This window comes from Xylocopa sonorina, chromosome 17, assembly GCF_050948175.1.
Source record: "Xylocopa sonorina isolate GNS202 chromosome 17, iyXylSono1_principal, whole genome shotgun sequence".
NCBI classification, from domain to species: Eukaryota; Metazoa; Arthropoda; class Insecta; order Hymenoptera; family Apidae; genus Xylocopa; species Xylocopa sonorina.
In genome coordinates, this window is record NC_135209.1 from 1,016,296 (window position 1) to 1,030,225 (window position 13,930).

At 33.7% G+C, this 13,930-nt stretch overlaps 2 protein-coding genes across 2 annotated transcripts in view; one reads left to right on the forward strand and one right to left on the reverse strand.

Annotated features, from left to right (window-relative positions):
• Superdeath (Suppressor of ER stress-induced death) overlaps window positions 1–3,711 on the forward strand; it is a 28,884-nt gene extending 25,173 nt beyond the window's left edge. Inside the window, exons 10-15 of the mRNA XM_076908083.1 lie at window positions 475–682; window positions 1,178–1,455; window positions 1,554–1,753; window positions 2,256–2,567; window positions 3,085–3,166; window positions 3,254–3,711. Of these exons, the coding sequence (XP_076764198.1) occupies window positions 475–682; window positions 1,178–1,455; window positions 1,554–1,753; window positions 2,256–2,567; window positions 3,085–3,166; window positions 3,254–3,403 (1,230 nt within the window). The 3' untranslated portion in view covers window positions 3,404–3,711. The remainder of the gene's footprint in view (window positions 1–474; window positions 683–1,177; window positions 1,456–1,553; window positions 1,754–2,255; window positions 2,568–3,084; window positions 3,167–3,253) is intronic.
• Window positions 3,712–5,737: 2,026 nt separating this feature from the next.
• The window catches only part of LOC143431402 (putative aminopeptidase-2), a 30,304-nt gene continuing 22,111 nt past the window's right edge, over window positions 5,738–13,930 (reverse strand). Inside the window, exons 21-31 of the mRNA XM_076908113.1 lie at window positions 13,076–13,617; window positions 11,477–11,635; window positions 10,710–11,003; window positions 10,240–10,423; window positions 9,782–9,938; window positions 8,948–9,210; window positions 8,001–8,638; window positions 6,827–6,994; window positions 6,439–6,591; window positions 6,293–6,371; window positions 5,738–6,097 (exon numbers count right to left, since the gene is read on the reverse strand). Of these exons, the coding sequence (XP_076764228.1) occupies window positions 5,867–6,097; window positions 6,293–6,371; window positions 6,439–6,591; window positions 6,827–6,994; window positions 8,001–8,638; window positions 8,948–9,210; window positions 9,782–9,938; window positions 10,240–10,423; window positions 10,710–11,003; window positions 11,477–11,635; window positions 13,076–13,617 (2,868 nt within the window). The 3' untranslated portion in view covers window positions 5,738–5,866. The remainder of the gene's footprint in view (window positions 6,098–6,292; window positions 6,372–6,438; window positions 6,592–6,826; window positions 6,995–8,000; window positions 8,639–8,947; window positions 9,211–9,781; window positions 9,939–10,239; window positions 10,424–10,709; window positions 11,004–11,476; window positions 11,636–13,075; window positions 13,618–13,930) is intronic.

The window sequence follows — 13,930 nt, forward strand, 5'->3', positions numbered from 1 at the left end:
TTTCTCCTTATGCTCTTTTTAGGAACCAGATACGTTCCTAAAGCCTGATAGCTCGAGTATTCGTTCACGTAACGGATGTGTGATGAGATTTTGCTTCGCTGTAGCGCGTGGCAGGTGTTAAAATTCCTCGAATTCTTTGAATTTAGGGCAGTTCGAAAATATATAGTAGAATAAAAAAGTGTGCAATATCATTGTTCGATCTTTTAAGTTGACGACAATTATTTTTAATACTTTGTTTATAGAATTAAATATATTTATAATTTTTATTTATTTTTATTATTATTATAAAAATAATTGCACATAGTAACGTGCATAGATAATTCAATTGTTTGAAATTATTTCAATGGATATAATCTTACACGTTCATTGTACGTTTTATTTTGCAATCATACTTAACTGCGTTTATTTTATTTGAGATTGTAGGATCGTTGTTATCGTGATATCGTTGCACTGAACGATTTTCATCATTTTCAGGAACGTTTTATGCTTCGTAACGGAACTATGGTAACAGCATCGAGCTGCGAGCCACTGTGGTGGATACCGATCACGTATACAACCGAAAGTCGATTAGACTTCAATAAAACTCAACCTTCGGAATGGATGCGAGCTGTACAATCGATCACGTTGTCAAACTTGAACTGGAGTTCTTCGGAGTGGGCGATTTTTAATATCCAAGAAACTGGTAAGCGAAATAACATTGCGTACACTGTTGTTTCATAAATTATTGACAGGTCGGACATTTATTCGATGTTGTAGCGGTATGCAATGTTAATAAAAATGGAAAAACTTTAAATGTATTGTGCTCGCGTTATGTTTTATTCGAACACGAATCGCTTGTTTCTCTGTTGTTTCTATTACTTCTATTACGACTTTCTTTTATTTCGATTTAAATGTTCCAAACCTAATAAGTAATTATTGTACTTTCTGGTCTTTCATATTTTCAGTAAGAGAAACAATATTTTTCTAGCAGGATGCAAAATGTGTACAAGATTTTTGTAATATCGCAGTTAGTAACTCGTTAAATTTCCGCCAAGTACAACAATGCGTTCTGATCGTGTCGCGAAACTATTAACATGAAATATATTGTTCTTAAATCACTGCTATTAAAATAATGTAACAATAATAGCGTAAATGGAAATTTTAACAAAACTTTTGCTTTTCCTCCTGATCGTTTTAGGCTACTACAGAGTAAATTACGACAAAATGAACTGGCAAATGATAATTAAGCAACTAAATAAGGAATCGTTTAAAGACATCTCAACGATCAATCGTGCTCAACTGATAGACGATGCGCTAAACTTGGCCAGAGCTGGAAGACTGGATTACGCCACTGCTCTGGATGTCACATCGTATTTAGCTCACGAGACTGAGTACTTGCCTTGGAAGGCTGCCCTCACTGCCATGCACTATTTGGATGACATGTTAATCAAGATGCCTAGCTACGATAAATTTCGGGTATATACATATAAATATAAAAAAGTTCATTCATCGAACAGTCCAGGGTCATTAATTTAATTAATCTTGTTAAGAATAACGTGGATAATTCCTTTCAGGCGTATGTTTTGAAATTACTTGACAACGTGTACAAACAAGTTGGATTCAAAGACAGTCCCGGGGATCCACAATTGACAGTTTTCACTCGCATCGACGTACTAACATGGGCATGTAATTTTGGTCACGAGGATTGCGTGCAAAACGCAGTAAAACAGTTTTACAACTGGCGTAACACACCTAATCCAAATAAAAATAATCCGTAAGTTTCTCTTGTAGTAGATAATTATCATATATCAACTTATTCGTTAATACGGCATATTTTCGATATATGATATATGATAATTTTATTATCATATATTATATTAATATATTTGACCGTTCCCTTGTTGTAGCATCTGCATGTTACCACTTTATTAGAGGAAAAGTAAATTTTTTTAAAGAGAATTTTTCTATAATTCCAAAATATTTTGAGTACAGTGTATTTATTTATAAGTATACGTACAACTTGCAAGTATGTCATTCGATTTATGCTTGAACAACGAAATTCATTCGTTCAAGTGAGAATAACAAATATTTTCTTAAACATGAAAATAAGAAATATCAAGAATGAACTATGCTGTAAACATTACAAGCTTTTTTTATTGCAATTTAATATTGTCATGATCGAGTGGATGAGGCATAGTAGAAATTATAAAAATTGCAAGAATAACTTAACGCACAATTAAGCAATTAGTTTAACAAAACCTGTAAATCTCTTTCAGAATCTCGCCAAACTTGAAGATGGTTGTCTACTGTACAGCTATTCGAGTTGGTGGACAAGTCGAATGGGATTTTGCTTGGCAAAGATACTTGGAAACCAATGTCGGTTCTGAAAAGGATCTACTTTTACACGCCCTTGGTTGCACCAGAGAGATGTGGCTTTTAAGCCGTTACATAGATTGGACGATCACAGACAATTCAGGGATTCGAAAACAAGACGCCAGTCGTGTTCTCAACTCTATCGTTACAAATCCTATCGGACAACCTTTGGCGTTTAGCTTTCTCAGAAATAAATGGTCGCGTCTTCGAGAATAGTAAGTTTCGAATCAAAATAACATTTGAAATTGCTCGGTATTAGTTGGCAGATGTCTCATTAATTCTACCTACGATTCCCTGCAATCTTGTTTTACTGGTTAACTTTTAAAATACTGTTGTTCGACCGAGCGAAAGTTGGCATCGCGTTTAGGGTTGAAAAATGAGAAACGGAGAAGAGGTTGAAGCATTTTCGCCATTAATTATCGAAGTAAGATTATTGTACTACTGTCGTTTAGAATGGAGTTTACGTGCTACAACATATATACTTAAATTCATGTGTATAATGCAACTGGTCGTAACCAACATTGCGGTCCAACATTGTTGCAAGCGGAAGATTAACTGTGATGTGGCGTTTAACGAACATATCGACGCATGCTTTCTAGCAGACGCACTATTGCAGACAGAATTTACTGTAGCGATTTTTTTTTGCGAATATCTCAAAAACTAACAGTGACCGAGGCAGTTGCATAGATACCAAGGAGTTGTTAAAAATGTTTGTTTTTCTGCTTCGTTTAGCTTCGGAACATCGTTACTAACTATCAACAACATAGTAAAATCATCCACGAGAGGTATCAACACCAAGTCCGATCTTAAAGACGTAAGTACCGCTGAACAAATCTCCTTTTCCATGTTTCACCATATTTCAATTAATTTAAGAAATAAACATATCGATTTTCCCATGCAGTTGTTGGACTTTACGAACGAGCATATAGGAGAATTTGGAAGTGCGACGAGATCGATGCAACAAGCAATTGAACAGTCTGAAGCCAATATACGATGGATCGAAGCCAATCACGTTACGATTCAGCATTGGTTAAAAAGAAACACTGCGTAACTTTCGTTCATAAATTGAATTGTCTCTTTTGAATGATCAATTGGGACGAACGCGGGGATATGCTTGTACGAATATAATGTTCTTCGAACGATCGAACGATGCGCGCGGCTTTGGCGTATCAAACTCGAATTTTCGCTTATAAATTGAATTGTCTCTTTTGAATGTCGTTGATTAATGATAGTTGTTATTTATTAACATGTTTTTATTCTACCATCTTCCCGAACTGCCCTGAATTCAAAGAATTCAAGGAATTTTAACGAATTCCCAAACCTCCTAACGTTATCCTTATCAGAACATTATTTTTGTACGCTTGTTTCGTCGAGAGGTTCGATACTCATCGCTTTGATACGCTCTGCATTAAAAATGTAGTATTTAATCATATTAATTTAACAAATTGAAGCTACTGTTTGATTGTTTTGAAATTTTGAACGTAACGAAGGCGATATATGAACTTGAATTTCCGGTTCGTTAAAGAAACGTAACACAGGGACGGTATACGCGTTGACATATTAGTGTATAGGTATAGTTTAAAGTGGAATAAGTAAAAATAAAATTTGTTTCGTGTTCTTTGACACTTTGACTGCAGAAGGATCGTTAATGATTAGTTCTGACGTTTCACGTTACTGTTACGCAGTGTTTCTTTTTATATCTTTCATAATTAATCGACGACGTTCAAAAGAGGCAATTTATGAACGAAAGTTCCAGTTTGACACGTCGAGCAAAACATTATACTCGTGCGAACAAGTCCGCGCATTCGTTCTAGTTAAACGTAGACCACACGAAGAGCAATTTATTCTGTATTCGAAGTTTATGAAACGAGTATTAAAGAGTTTTTGTATGTTTTTGTAAATAAGCGGTGCGCATTAATGTGTGTAAGTACACTAATTGCGGGTCACTAGAATTCGATTTTGATGCGGCGTGTCACACTAATTAATTCGTGTTGTCATTGCGCGTCCCTCTTCCGGTCGATTGCGACTTGTCTTGCATCGCATGCCGCTTCAGAATCGTTAAGACTCGATGTATAATGGAATATTTAGGTATTTAAATAGGAGGATAGATCGATTCCCGCCAATGTATGTTCAAGCGTTCTGTGCGATTCGTGCACTTTAATTACAGAAATTAAATTAGTGGATAATACGGACCGTCTCCTTCACAAATTTCTAATATATCTCGAACGGCGGTCTCGTGTACCTAGTTTTGAAACGAAATGTTACTATTTTATATTGTTTTTCTATCCACAATGATTATTCTCAATGAATTTCGTGTCGTAAATGTATGATTCTGTTGTTATTTATGTATTCGAAGTTGTAATTGTTCCAATTTGTGTTTTCACGATGGGAATTTTGATGCAATCAATTTTAGCGTTATCATTTTTTCGGGAAAATAATGATTCGCGTAATTAATTCCGTACTGCTACCCCTTGAAAGTTCTCTGGTCAGAATATATTGATTGGACGTTGATCATTTGGAATTAATACACCCATAGAAATGATAGCCACATGTCGTCGATTAGATTAGGAAAATTGATTCGATACAAATTTTTGGCAAATATATATAACAAACAATGCGTAGGGAAAACATAATAATAAGCGTAAGTGTGTGCATAAAGGATTTACTATGGATTTCCTACTTTAATGTTCGATCTTTATTACGCACATAATGTACTTTAAATACTTGAAAAATTTCCCGTTCCAGTTTGTACGAGCAAAAGTAATTCCGTGTGTGTATATATACGTATTTCTTTTTACCATCGATATTACGTTTAAATCAAATGAGAGATAACACAAGTCAGCAACTGTCTCCTACGGCAGTCCTTGTTCGTGGAACGAAACTGTCTGCATACGGAAATTATACGTTACGAAATTGCGACGAACATGCTGTACAGTAACATTGTGTTTTGGTTCGAATAAAATAAAATTGTATCGATTTTGTATTTCTTGGTGTGTTGTATATCGTAAATACAGCGATGCGAAACGTAACGAAATATCGCTCACCAATATGCATTCGATATGCCTTCAAAGTATGCCTTACTTGCTACCTGATCTTTCAAGCATCTCTTTAAAATGTTAAAATTTACTCTTTAATAAAAATTTAACATTTTTAATCCTTTATCGATAATTTCGAACTTGATTATAATTTCATGGAGTTACTTTGATAAAACAATTCTCCGTTAAGCCTCTGTGAAACAGAAGGATTAGAAAGCAGAAATTATAAATTGAACAGAGAAGATCGTTGCTATATTTACAAAACAATATATATAATTTTATTCCTTAATAGTTACACATATATATATATATATATATATATATATATATATATATATATATATTAGTACAAATGATTTAATTTATACAAAATAATAGAATAATGTATACACACAGAATTCCTTAAGAATAATATAATTTTAATACTCGTTTAAAAAAATAGCGCAACACTTTTTGTTCCTCGTTTACTTACACGATACTCATCGACTGAACATGTACACTGTTATTGAAAATACTGTCATAGGAATTACAAGTAACCTATTTACAACAAGAGTAACGCCTTCGCTTTTATCCAAGTTGCTTATCCAAGCATTAATTGTGTCCGAGTACTTTTCGTACCATTCAATGTTTTTCGAAGCAGATTTAACTGCCTCGTCGATCACCATTGTTATGTTCACTTGGTCATCTCCTTTGACGTTTAATTCGTTTAGCTGTAACATTTGTTAAAAAACAAACTAAACTGACAACGAATAAAATGATTAATTAAACGAGACCAAAGAAAAGGCATTTGGAACGGCCAGGTATAGATTTTGATAAAATTGCGAAAAGTCGGTTCTGGGAAGACGAACGACTTTGCCACCTTTACAACATAAAAAATAAACGTACAGCAATTACGTTATACGTACCTTTGAAATTTGATCTCTCGTGGATAAACGAGCTGCTAATTTATGTATTAGGTCTTTAACATCATGCCAATTACCATAACTGAAAGTGTGTGAAATTAGAATATTAGACATTATCTTTTATACCGTAACTAAATTTGTATACTCACTAATCGTGCAATTTTGTATAATCGTTTATTAGGAAGTCCAGCATCGCGTTCACTCCAAATTCACCAGCGTTGTAGACGGAAGCGAGTACTGCGTTTACGTCTTGTTTTCGGATAGCAGAGGTATAATTACGATCAAGCGCCAATTCAATGTACCTACGAGAAGAGAAAAGAGTTATAAATTTTGGTTAAAGTTTGCAAATATCCCGGTTGATAGAATTTTAATCTAGATCCACTAGTTGCAAGGCCTGTTTCCATCGATCTTTACTGAAACGACCTACTATCGAAAACTTCTTATTTGATTATCTACAGACTTATTCAGAAGCAAATTTTACTTTACTACCACTCTAAGATAGTTCATTGATACGGACAGTGGATAGCTTAAACTTACGTGGTCAACACTGTTTTGTTTCTTGAACAGCCAAAAGCATTTATCATATGCTTTTTCTCCGTAGGAGAGTTCGTTTTCAAATATTGCTGCCATAAGAAATCCCAATGCTCGCTGTTTCCCATCCTTATGGCTGTACAATAAATAGCTTGCCTTACATTCGGTGAAATACTGAAAAAATTATATTCAAAGTGAAAATTTGTCTAAATGAAACTATTTTTAGAATACCATAAAGTCGCGGCAAAAACGCTTTTGCCAAAGTTAAGAATGGCCCAAAATATACATGTTAATGAATATTTCGAAATAATTTATATTGCAGAGATAAAGGATTTTGTATTTTTAAACAACGAATTGAACCGTGTAAACAGGTGTGCATCTTAAAACGTAGATGTAGAACTTGGCAGAATATGGTAATTGGAACTTGAATAAAAATGGAATTATCCAAATTTTTAGTTTATTTGTCTCTTATACTTTTTATCTGTAATGTATAATTAACAATCAATGCAAAGTTTATTTAATTAAGTAAATTAGACAATGACTTTAAAGATATTTATGGAAATAAATCACATATCGGTTGCTAAAAAAAATGTCAAAAAAATTATAAATGTCAAAGGTTGTAATAGGGAGCTGTAATAGGGATTACGTAAAATTCGATCGGGTTGTATACTATATTACAGGGGTGAACAATTATTTTGGCTCAGAGGTCACTTAGTGGAAGCAGTGGTTAGCTGAAGTCCGCGCCTTTTAAAATGATTGCATTCATTAGTGAACTTTGCATTCTAGAAAAGATATAAATTGTACCATAAAAACCACTAAACATAAATTAAATAGAATAGTCCTGGTTTTATCGTTCAATTTATTTATTATGCTAATTTCATATCATCTGTAGCTACAGGCACATCTAATTTTAGAATCAGTTTAATGAGACAGATGTACCCACTCATCAAACTTTTCTACAATTTTTTTTGCAATCAAGAGAGCGATTTTTGGTTTAAGGCGGATTTGGCTGTCTTGGCGAGCTACAAGAAACTTTTAGCGGGTCGCTGTTTGCCCACCCCTGCCATATTATATCGTATACATTTTTACACATGGATTCCTCTGTCGCATTCAACTTCTAAGCAGTCGGAAATCAACGTTTGGGTTTGACTTAACGGAGAATAAAATATTATTTACTTACGCGTTCATCGAGGTTGTTTGCCAAAGCCTGAATATCTTAACAGATCTTAATAAGCAGTCCTCGTGATCGAGCTGGCACAACCAAGTTAGGATCAAGTTTCTGTTCAACTGACGAGTGTGACTTTCATTCTCCGTGTCAGTAATATCGAGTTCTTTGTAGAATTCTGTTGACAACTCTAGTATATATTCCCGAATTAAATTGTATCCTTTTTGGCCTTGGTAACGTTGAAGAATGAAATTCATTGCGTTGACAAATGCCTTCCACGGAACGTACTCCTTCTCTTCTTTTAAAAACAAAGTCCCGTCGAGCGCGAGCTGATAATCAACGTAGCCAGCTCGAGCTAGATTGAAAAGATCGTCGATAATCTGCGCCCGATTCATCGAATGTATCGTTGTGTGATTATTCGCCAACGTTTTGATCAAACGTGACCAGGATTTTCTGTCATAATTCACTCGATAGTAACCAGTCTGTTGAACGTTCACGATGAACCATTCGTTTGGATTTTTCAGCTTTATTTTTATAGGGCCACCTCCCAACCAAGTGTCCGTCCAAGTGGTTGCAAAATTCATTTCAGAAGCGGTCGTCAGCGTGATGGGTATCCGGAAGTGATCGATATCCTCGTATGTGCGGAAACTTTTCTGAAATGGTTAAACGTTCCATTGTTAAACTCAACGGAAACGTTGAAATAAATTGCACGGATTTATTGGTTTTGTTCGTTGAAAAATGATTCATCGATGTGTCGTTAAGAGATGAATATTATGTGCAATTTATTGTAATACTTTTCTGCTGTTACGTTAAGTAAATAATAAACGTGTTTGAACGTTACTGCAATTAACTTTTACAAAAATACAGTGCACGTAATATTAAGCTATTATTTCTATGTAATTATAATATATTTTAATTAGCTATCGATTAGTTCCAATGTATTATTTTGTATACATGTATACCTGAGTTAATGTAATATAATCGCCTTTCAACGTCACAGAGACAACTGGATATCCTGCTTTATTGACCCAACCGTCCATTAATGTTGCTACAGATACGTTCAACTTCCCCGAATTTTTCGTCTCCTTGATCGCATTATCGAAAGCGTCCCAAAGATTTTGCGGAGTTGCAGTTTTGAATGATTGATCGGCCAAGTACTTGCGTATAGCTTTTGAGTAGATTTCTGGTTTAAATGAACCGTGCAACATCCGTATCACACTGGCCGCTGTAAATTTTTAATTGCAGTTTATTCACTTTTATTACAAATGTACCAGTTACCATTTAAGAACGACATCCTACGTGTAAGTATGTACGATACTGCTAAGGATCTTTCGCAAAGATATGTTTGATATTTAAATAAATAAATTTTAGATAATTATTTAAAACTTGAATTTTTTCCACTTATTTCACCGGAACAGTTCGATATTTACTATTAGGAGATAGTTGGGTGGAAAAAGACAAGGTGGTCGGACAAAACGGTATACTTAATTCCGTATCTAAGTTCAGTAGGTGCTGTTACCTTCTCGATGGCCGAGAAACTACTTTCGCTCAAAAGATTCACCAATTTTCAATTCAAGTAAAAGAATAAAAGAAAGTTATTTCCTGTAAAAGAAGTAAGCGAATCCTATGGTTGAGAAATTATACTTTCGCTCAAAAAATTCATAAATTTTTAACTCAAGATGGAGAAAGAAAGATCGGTAAGTTGGCTCTTTTGTCGAGTAAAATTAAAGTCAGTTGTTTCCTCTCAGAGAAGTAAACGCGAATCGAGTACCGAGAATTATGAAGTATACACTTACATTTTGCATAAGTAATACTGTCGAAGACTGTTCCGATTACTTTAGGCTTGGCAACAGGGTTGGTCATGGGATGCGTCGTTTCTGAGACGTCGACCAGCATCGCTGGTTGTAGTTCATTAACAACGAACAAGCTGAGGTAATCAAAACTGGGTTGGAACTGTAATAAATTTATGTAAATAACATTTTATTTTTCGATGTATTAAAAAATCTATTTAAATTTATGAATTGTTATTATGGAAATATTTAAAAAAATAATAGTAATATTATATATGTTATATATTACTATTATTTTTTAATTATGTATATATATATATATATATATAATATTATATTTTTACTATAATTTTTAAAAATATTTTCACAATAACAATTTATAAATTATAGATAAGAGAATAATTGGCATAATATATATCTAATCAGAATAAGCTGGAGTATAAATTTCATTTGTGAACACATACGGCATCAGAAAGATGATATTGCGTGTATTCGGCGAAGCCTTCGTTCAACCATATGTACTCCCACCAATCGCAAGTAACTAGATTTCCAAAGAACATATGAGAAAGCTCGTGCGCAATTGTAGTGATTATGTAGTCCAGCTGTGTAGCCGATGTTATATTCTTCTCATAAAATAGTCCATACTCTCTGTTAAAGTATAATATATTTATCAGATCATACATTTATAAAATAACTATTATTAATAAAAGTAACAAGTAAAAAAAGTACATCATTTACCAAGAGCTAGAGTAAAGATATTATAGAACATTTGTTTGCACATCACCTTTCAATTGTTACTATTCCTTTCAATATCTATTTCACTTAATACCGATGTTTAATTTTAAGGAAACATTTTCAAAAATTATCCAAGATATAACTCGACCACACTTAAGCGAAGAATACCATATTTAAAAAATAATTGAATTCGATATACCTGAACGTTACGAGGCCCCAATTTTCCATAGCGCCCATTGAAAAATCTGGTATCCCGATTAAGTCCAATTTGGGCAGCGTATATCTATGTCCTGTCGTAGATTGTAGAGAGTCAAGAAGTCGTGTGGCCGCGGTTTGCGCGAAATCACCTCTCGATACGATGTCAGGTCTACCCCATATGTTTATGTTAGATCCATCACTGCTCACATTTTTAAAGTCACTGACCACAAATGCTACCAAGTATGTCGACATTTCGACCGTTTCGCCGAAGGTGTCCCATTCGCGACCTGGCGTACTGGGAGCATAATTAAAACGGTTTAATAATTATTGCCGTTTAAAATATAAATCTATTACACTGACAATAGTATTGTAATTCTTATACTACAATCAGTAGAGGTGTCCACAACAGTAAAAAGACACTAAATTTCAATATAAAAAATTATCGATATTTGATTTGAAGAGAAAATTCAGATTGTCTTTATGTATAAACTAAAATATTATTAGCTAATTGTGCAGCTTATTGATTTATCTTAATACTTAAAACTATTTGATTTCAATTTTTTTCTTTTTTTCTACTCTTTATAATATAACGTGTACAGAAGACACATTCAGAATATTCGTAAGTCCTTAAGATCTTGAACATCTAAGATGTTCAGTAAGTAGCTTTAAACTGTTCGCAATATAAATAATTGTGTTTAATTGAGAGTGTGGATGTAATTATCACTGTTTAAAGTCATTTGTTACTGAATTTCCATCGAGTACACTTACTCCGATTTATTTATTGATTTGCGAGGCATATTACTGAGTGCAATGTAATCCTTTGGTCTCTCGATGTTGATCACGAAGGTTGCCTTTAAATTCGGCTCGTCGAAGCAAGGGAAGGCTTGCCTGGCGTAAACTGGTTCAAATTGTGTTGCAGCCAACCAGCTGAAACGTAAGACACGATATTAGAAAACTACGATTAAACAATTTTACTGCAGTGATACAACTAGAAAGGAGGACATTGTCCTTCGTAACAATATATGGTAATAAATTACGTAACGAGTGTCACTTAAAATTGTACACCTACTTAGGAATGATTTTTTTCTACAAAATTATAAGTTGTACATGGTCATTTGTTGAGAAAAATCTGATAATATCATGATAATTTTTAGCAATGAGTATTAGACTTAATGAGTTCTCTTGCAGCATATTTTTCGCATTTTTTATTTCATTTGTCAATTACCGTTTTAAAATCAATAAATGCCACGTATAGCTTTTCTTTCGATTTTTCCTATAGTTCTTCCAAAATTTTGTATCACATGACAACGATGTTCTGACGGTATTATAATTATTAGGGTTGCTTGAATCGCTTTTTTTTATGCAGCGCAATTAAGTATATATTATCTTCTTTCTTTTTCTTTCTCCCTTTCGTAGAACTTTATTTAACATTGCTACAAGTGTTACTTTCAAATCTGTTTCCGATTTGTTACCTTTCAACCTTTTTACATTGTTTGCAGTTCATACCATGCGATTTCACTATCTAACGTATATCTAACATGTGTTACTCACTAAAGAATCTGTGATCTATTCTTCATTTCTAATTGAATATTTTTCTGCTTTCTCATTCCTCAGTTTTGCGACTGCTTTTTACGAATTTTTGACTTTTTTTGTATATACTCTTATTTCTTTTTCCAATTTTAAAACGTGCAGTTTTTATTCGTTTCAGACTTTCCTTCCTTTTCAAAACATCAATCTGCATTTCTTCTACTCTCATTTTTTTGCTAGAAGTATATCCATTTATGAAAATCTTTTTATACTCAAAGTATAACTTGGAAATTAAATCACTTGAAGAAAAATGCTTCTCTATTTCTTTTGGCTAAATTTTAGAAGATTTGTCGTTAATTATAAGAACGCTACTTCTATAGTGCATATATGCTCTTAAAAATTGATTGTACTGTGTTATAATCATGGACAAAAAAGTTCGTTGCAATAGTGTACACATATTTACATTTGCATTACTGGAAATATTTATGCATACACTTTATTATGAAAAGTAATAACACATAAAGAAATTTGTTGTCACGAGCATATTGCATATTCTGTGTATTGAAAAATAGAAAAGAGATTTTTACGACACTTTTTGTGTTTGTAATACTGAATTACCGGCGAAAATAATGAAATTTTGAAGCTGATTACCACAAATTTATATCGTTAAGACGAAGATAAAAATGATAAAATTTGATGACATTGTCACATTCAGAACAGAAATTACAGGACGTAAATTGACAGTAACGGCAACCAGGAGTGGAATTTAAAATGACGTGAATCACGTCAGCGGTTGCGAATGTATTAACTACGTAATATATATTCCATTATTCTGCTCACCTAATCTTTCCTGCACTGTTGGTATAATAGCTACGGTAGAAACCTTCCATATCGTCGTTCAGAGTACCCGTAAAGTTGATACGAAGTTCGACCTTGTCGCTCTGTACAAAGCTGTCCAGGAATATCGAAAGCATTTGAGTCTCCTCGTTCGGCAGAGTGCTCCTTACTTTCAGTTCGCTTTTCTCAGATGAATTCGAATTCCTTTGGTACACTGATAAACTGTTGATATCGAGTCGATAGGCATGCACGACTATACAGGACACGTAATTCGCGGTACGAATCATTTCTATCTGAACGCTTCCATCAAACTTGAAGCCCTTCTCTTCGAAATGAGGCGACAGAAAGACATTGTATTTGGATGGACGGAACGTCTTTGGTAAACGATAATCTGTTACTGGATAGTTTTTCTCGAGCCATTCGTATATTTTCGGAATGTGTTCGTTTGCCCATTTTATTTCTTGATCGGCGTTGTTCGCCTTGAATTTGTACGTGCCCTGTTGCGTTGACTCCTTCTTGTCCAAAAAATCTAGCAATTCGAAGTACTGTACATAAAATAAATTTGCAATGTTATATTCATTTATGAGAGACGATAACGTGATTTGTCAAACAAATTTGTTTTCACGGGGTGTTTCAAAATTATAGGTCGCCACCCTACTAGCATAATTCTATATTTCTGTATCTGTGACAATTTGTTAAAAAAAAAACTTGTCGCATAATTGACTTTGACTATGAATTTCGCGGTTAAAGTTTCTTATAATTACATCCTATTCTACTAATCGAAAATATAAAATGCCTGGAAGCTTTTTTATAATTTTTTAATATCATTTTTCTATGCATATGACTATGTATTTTAAC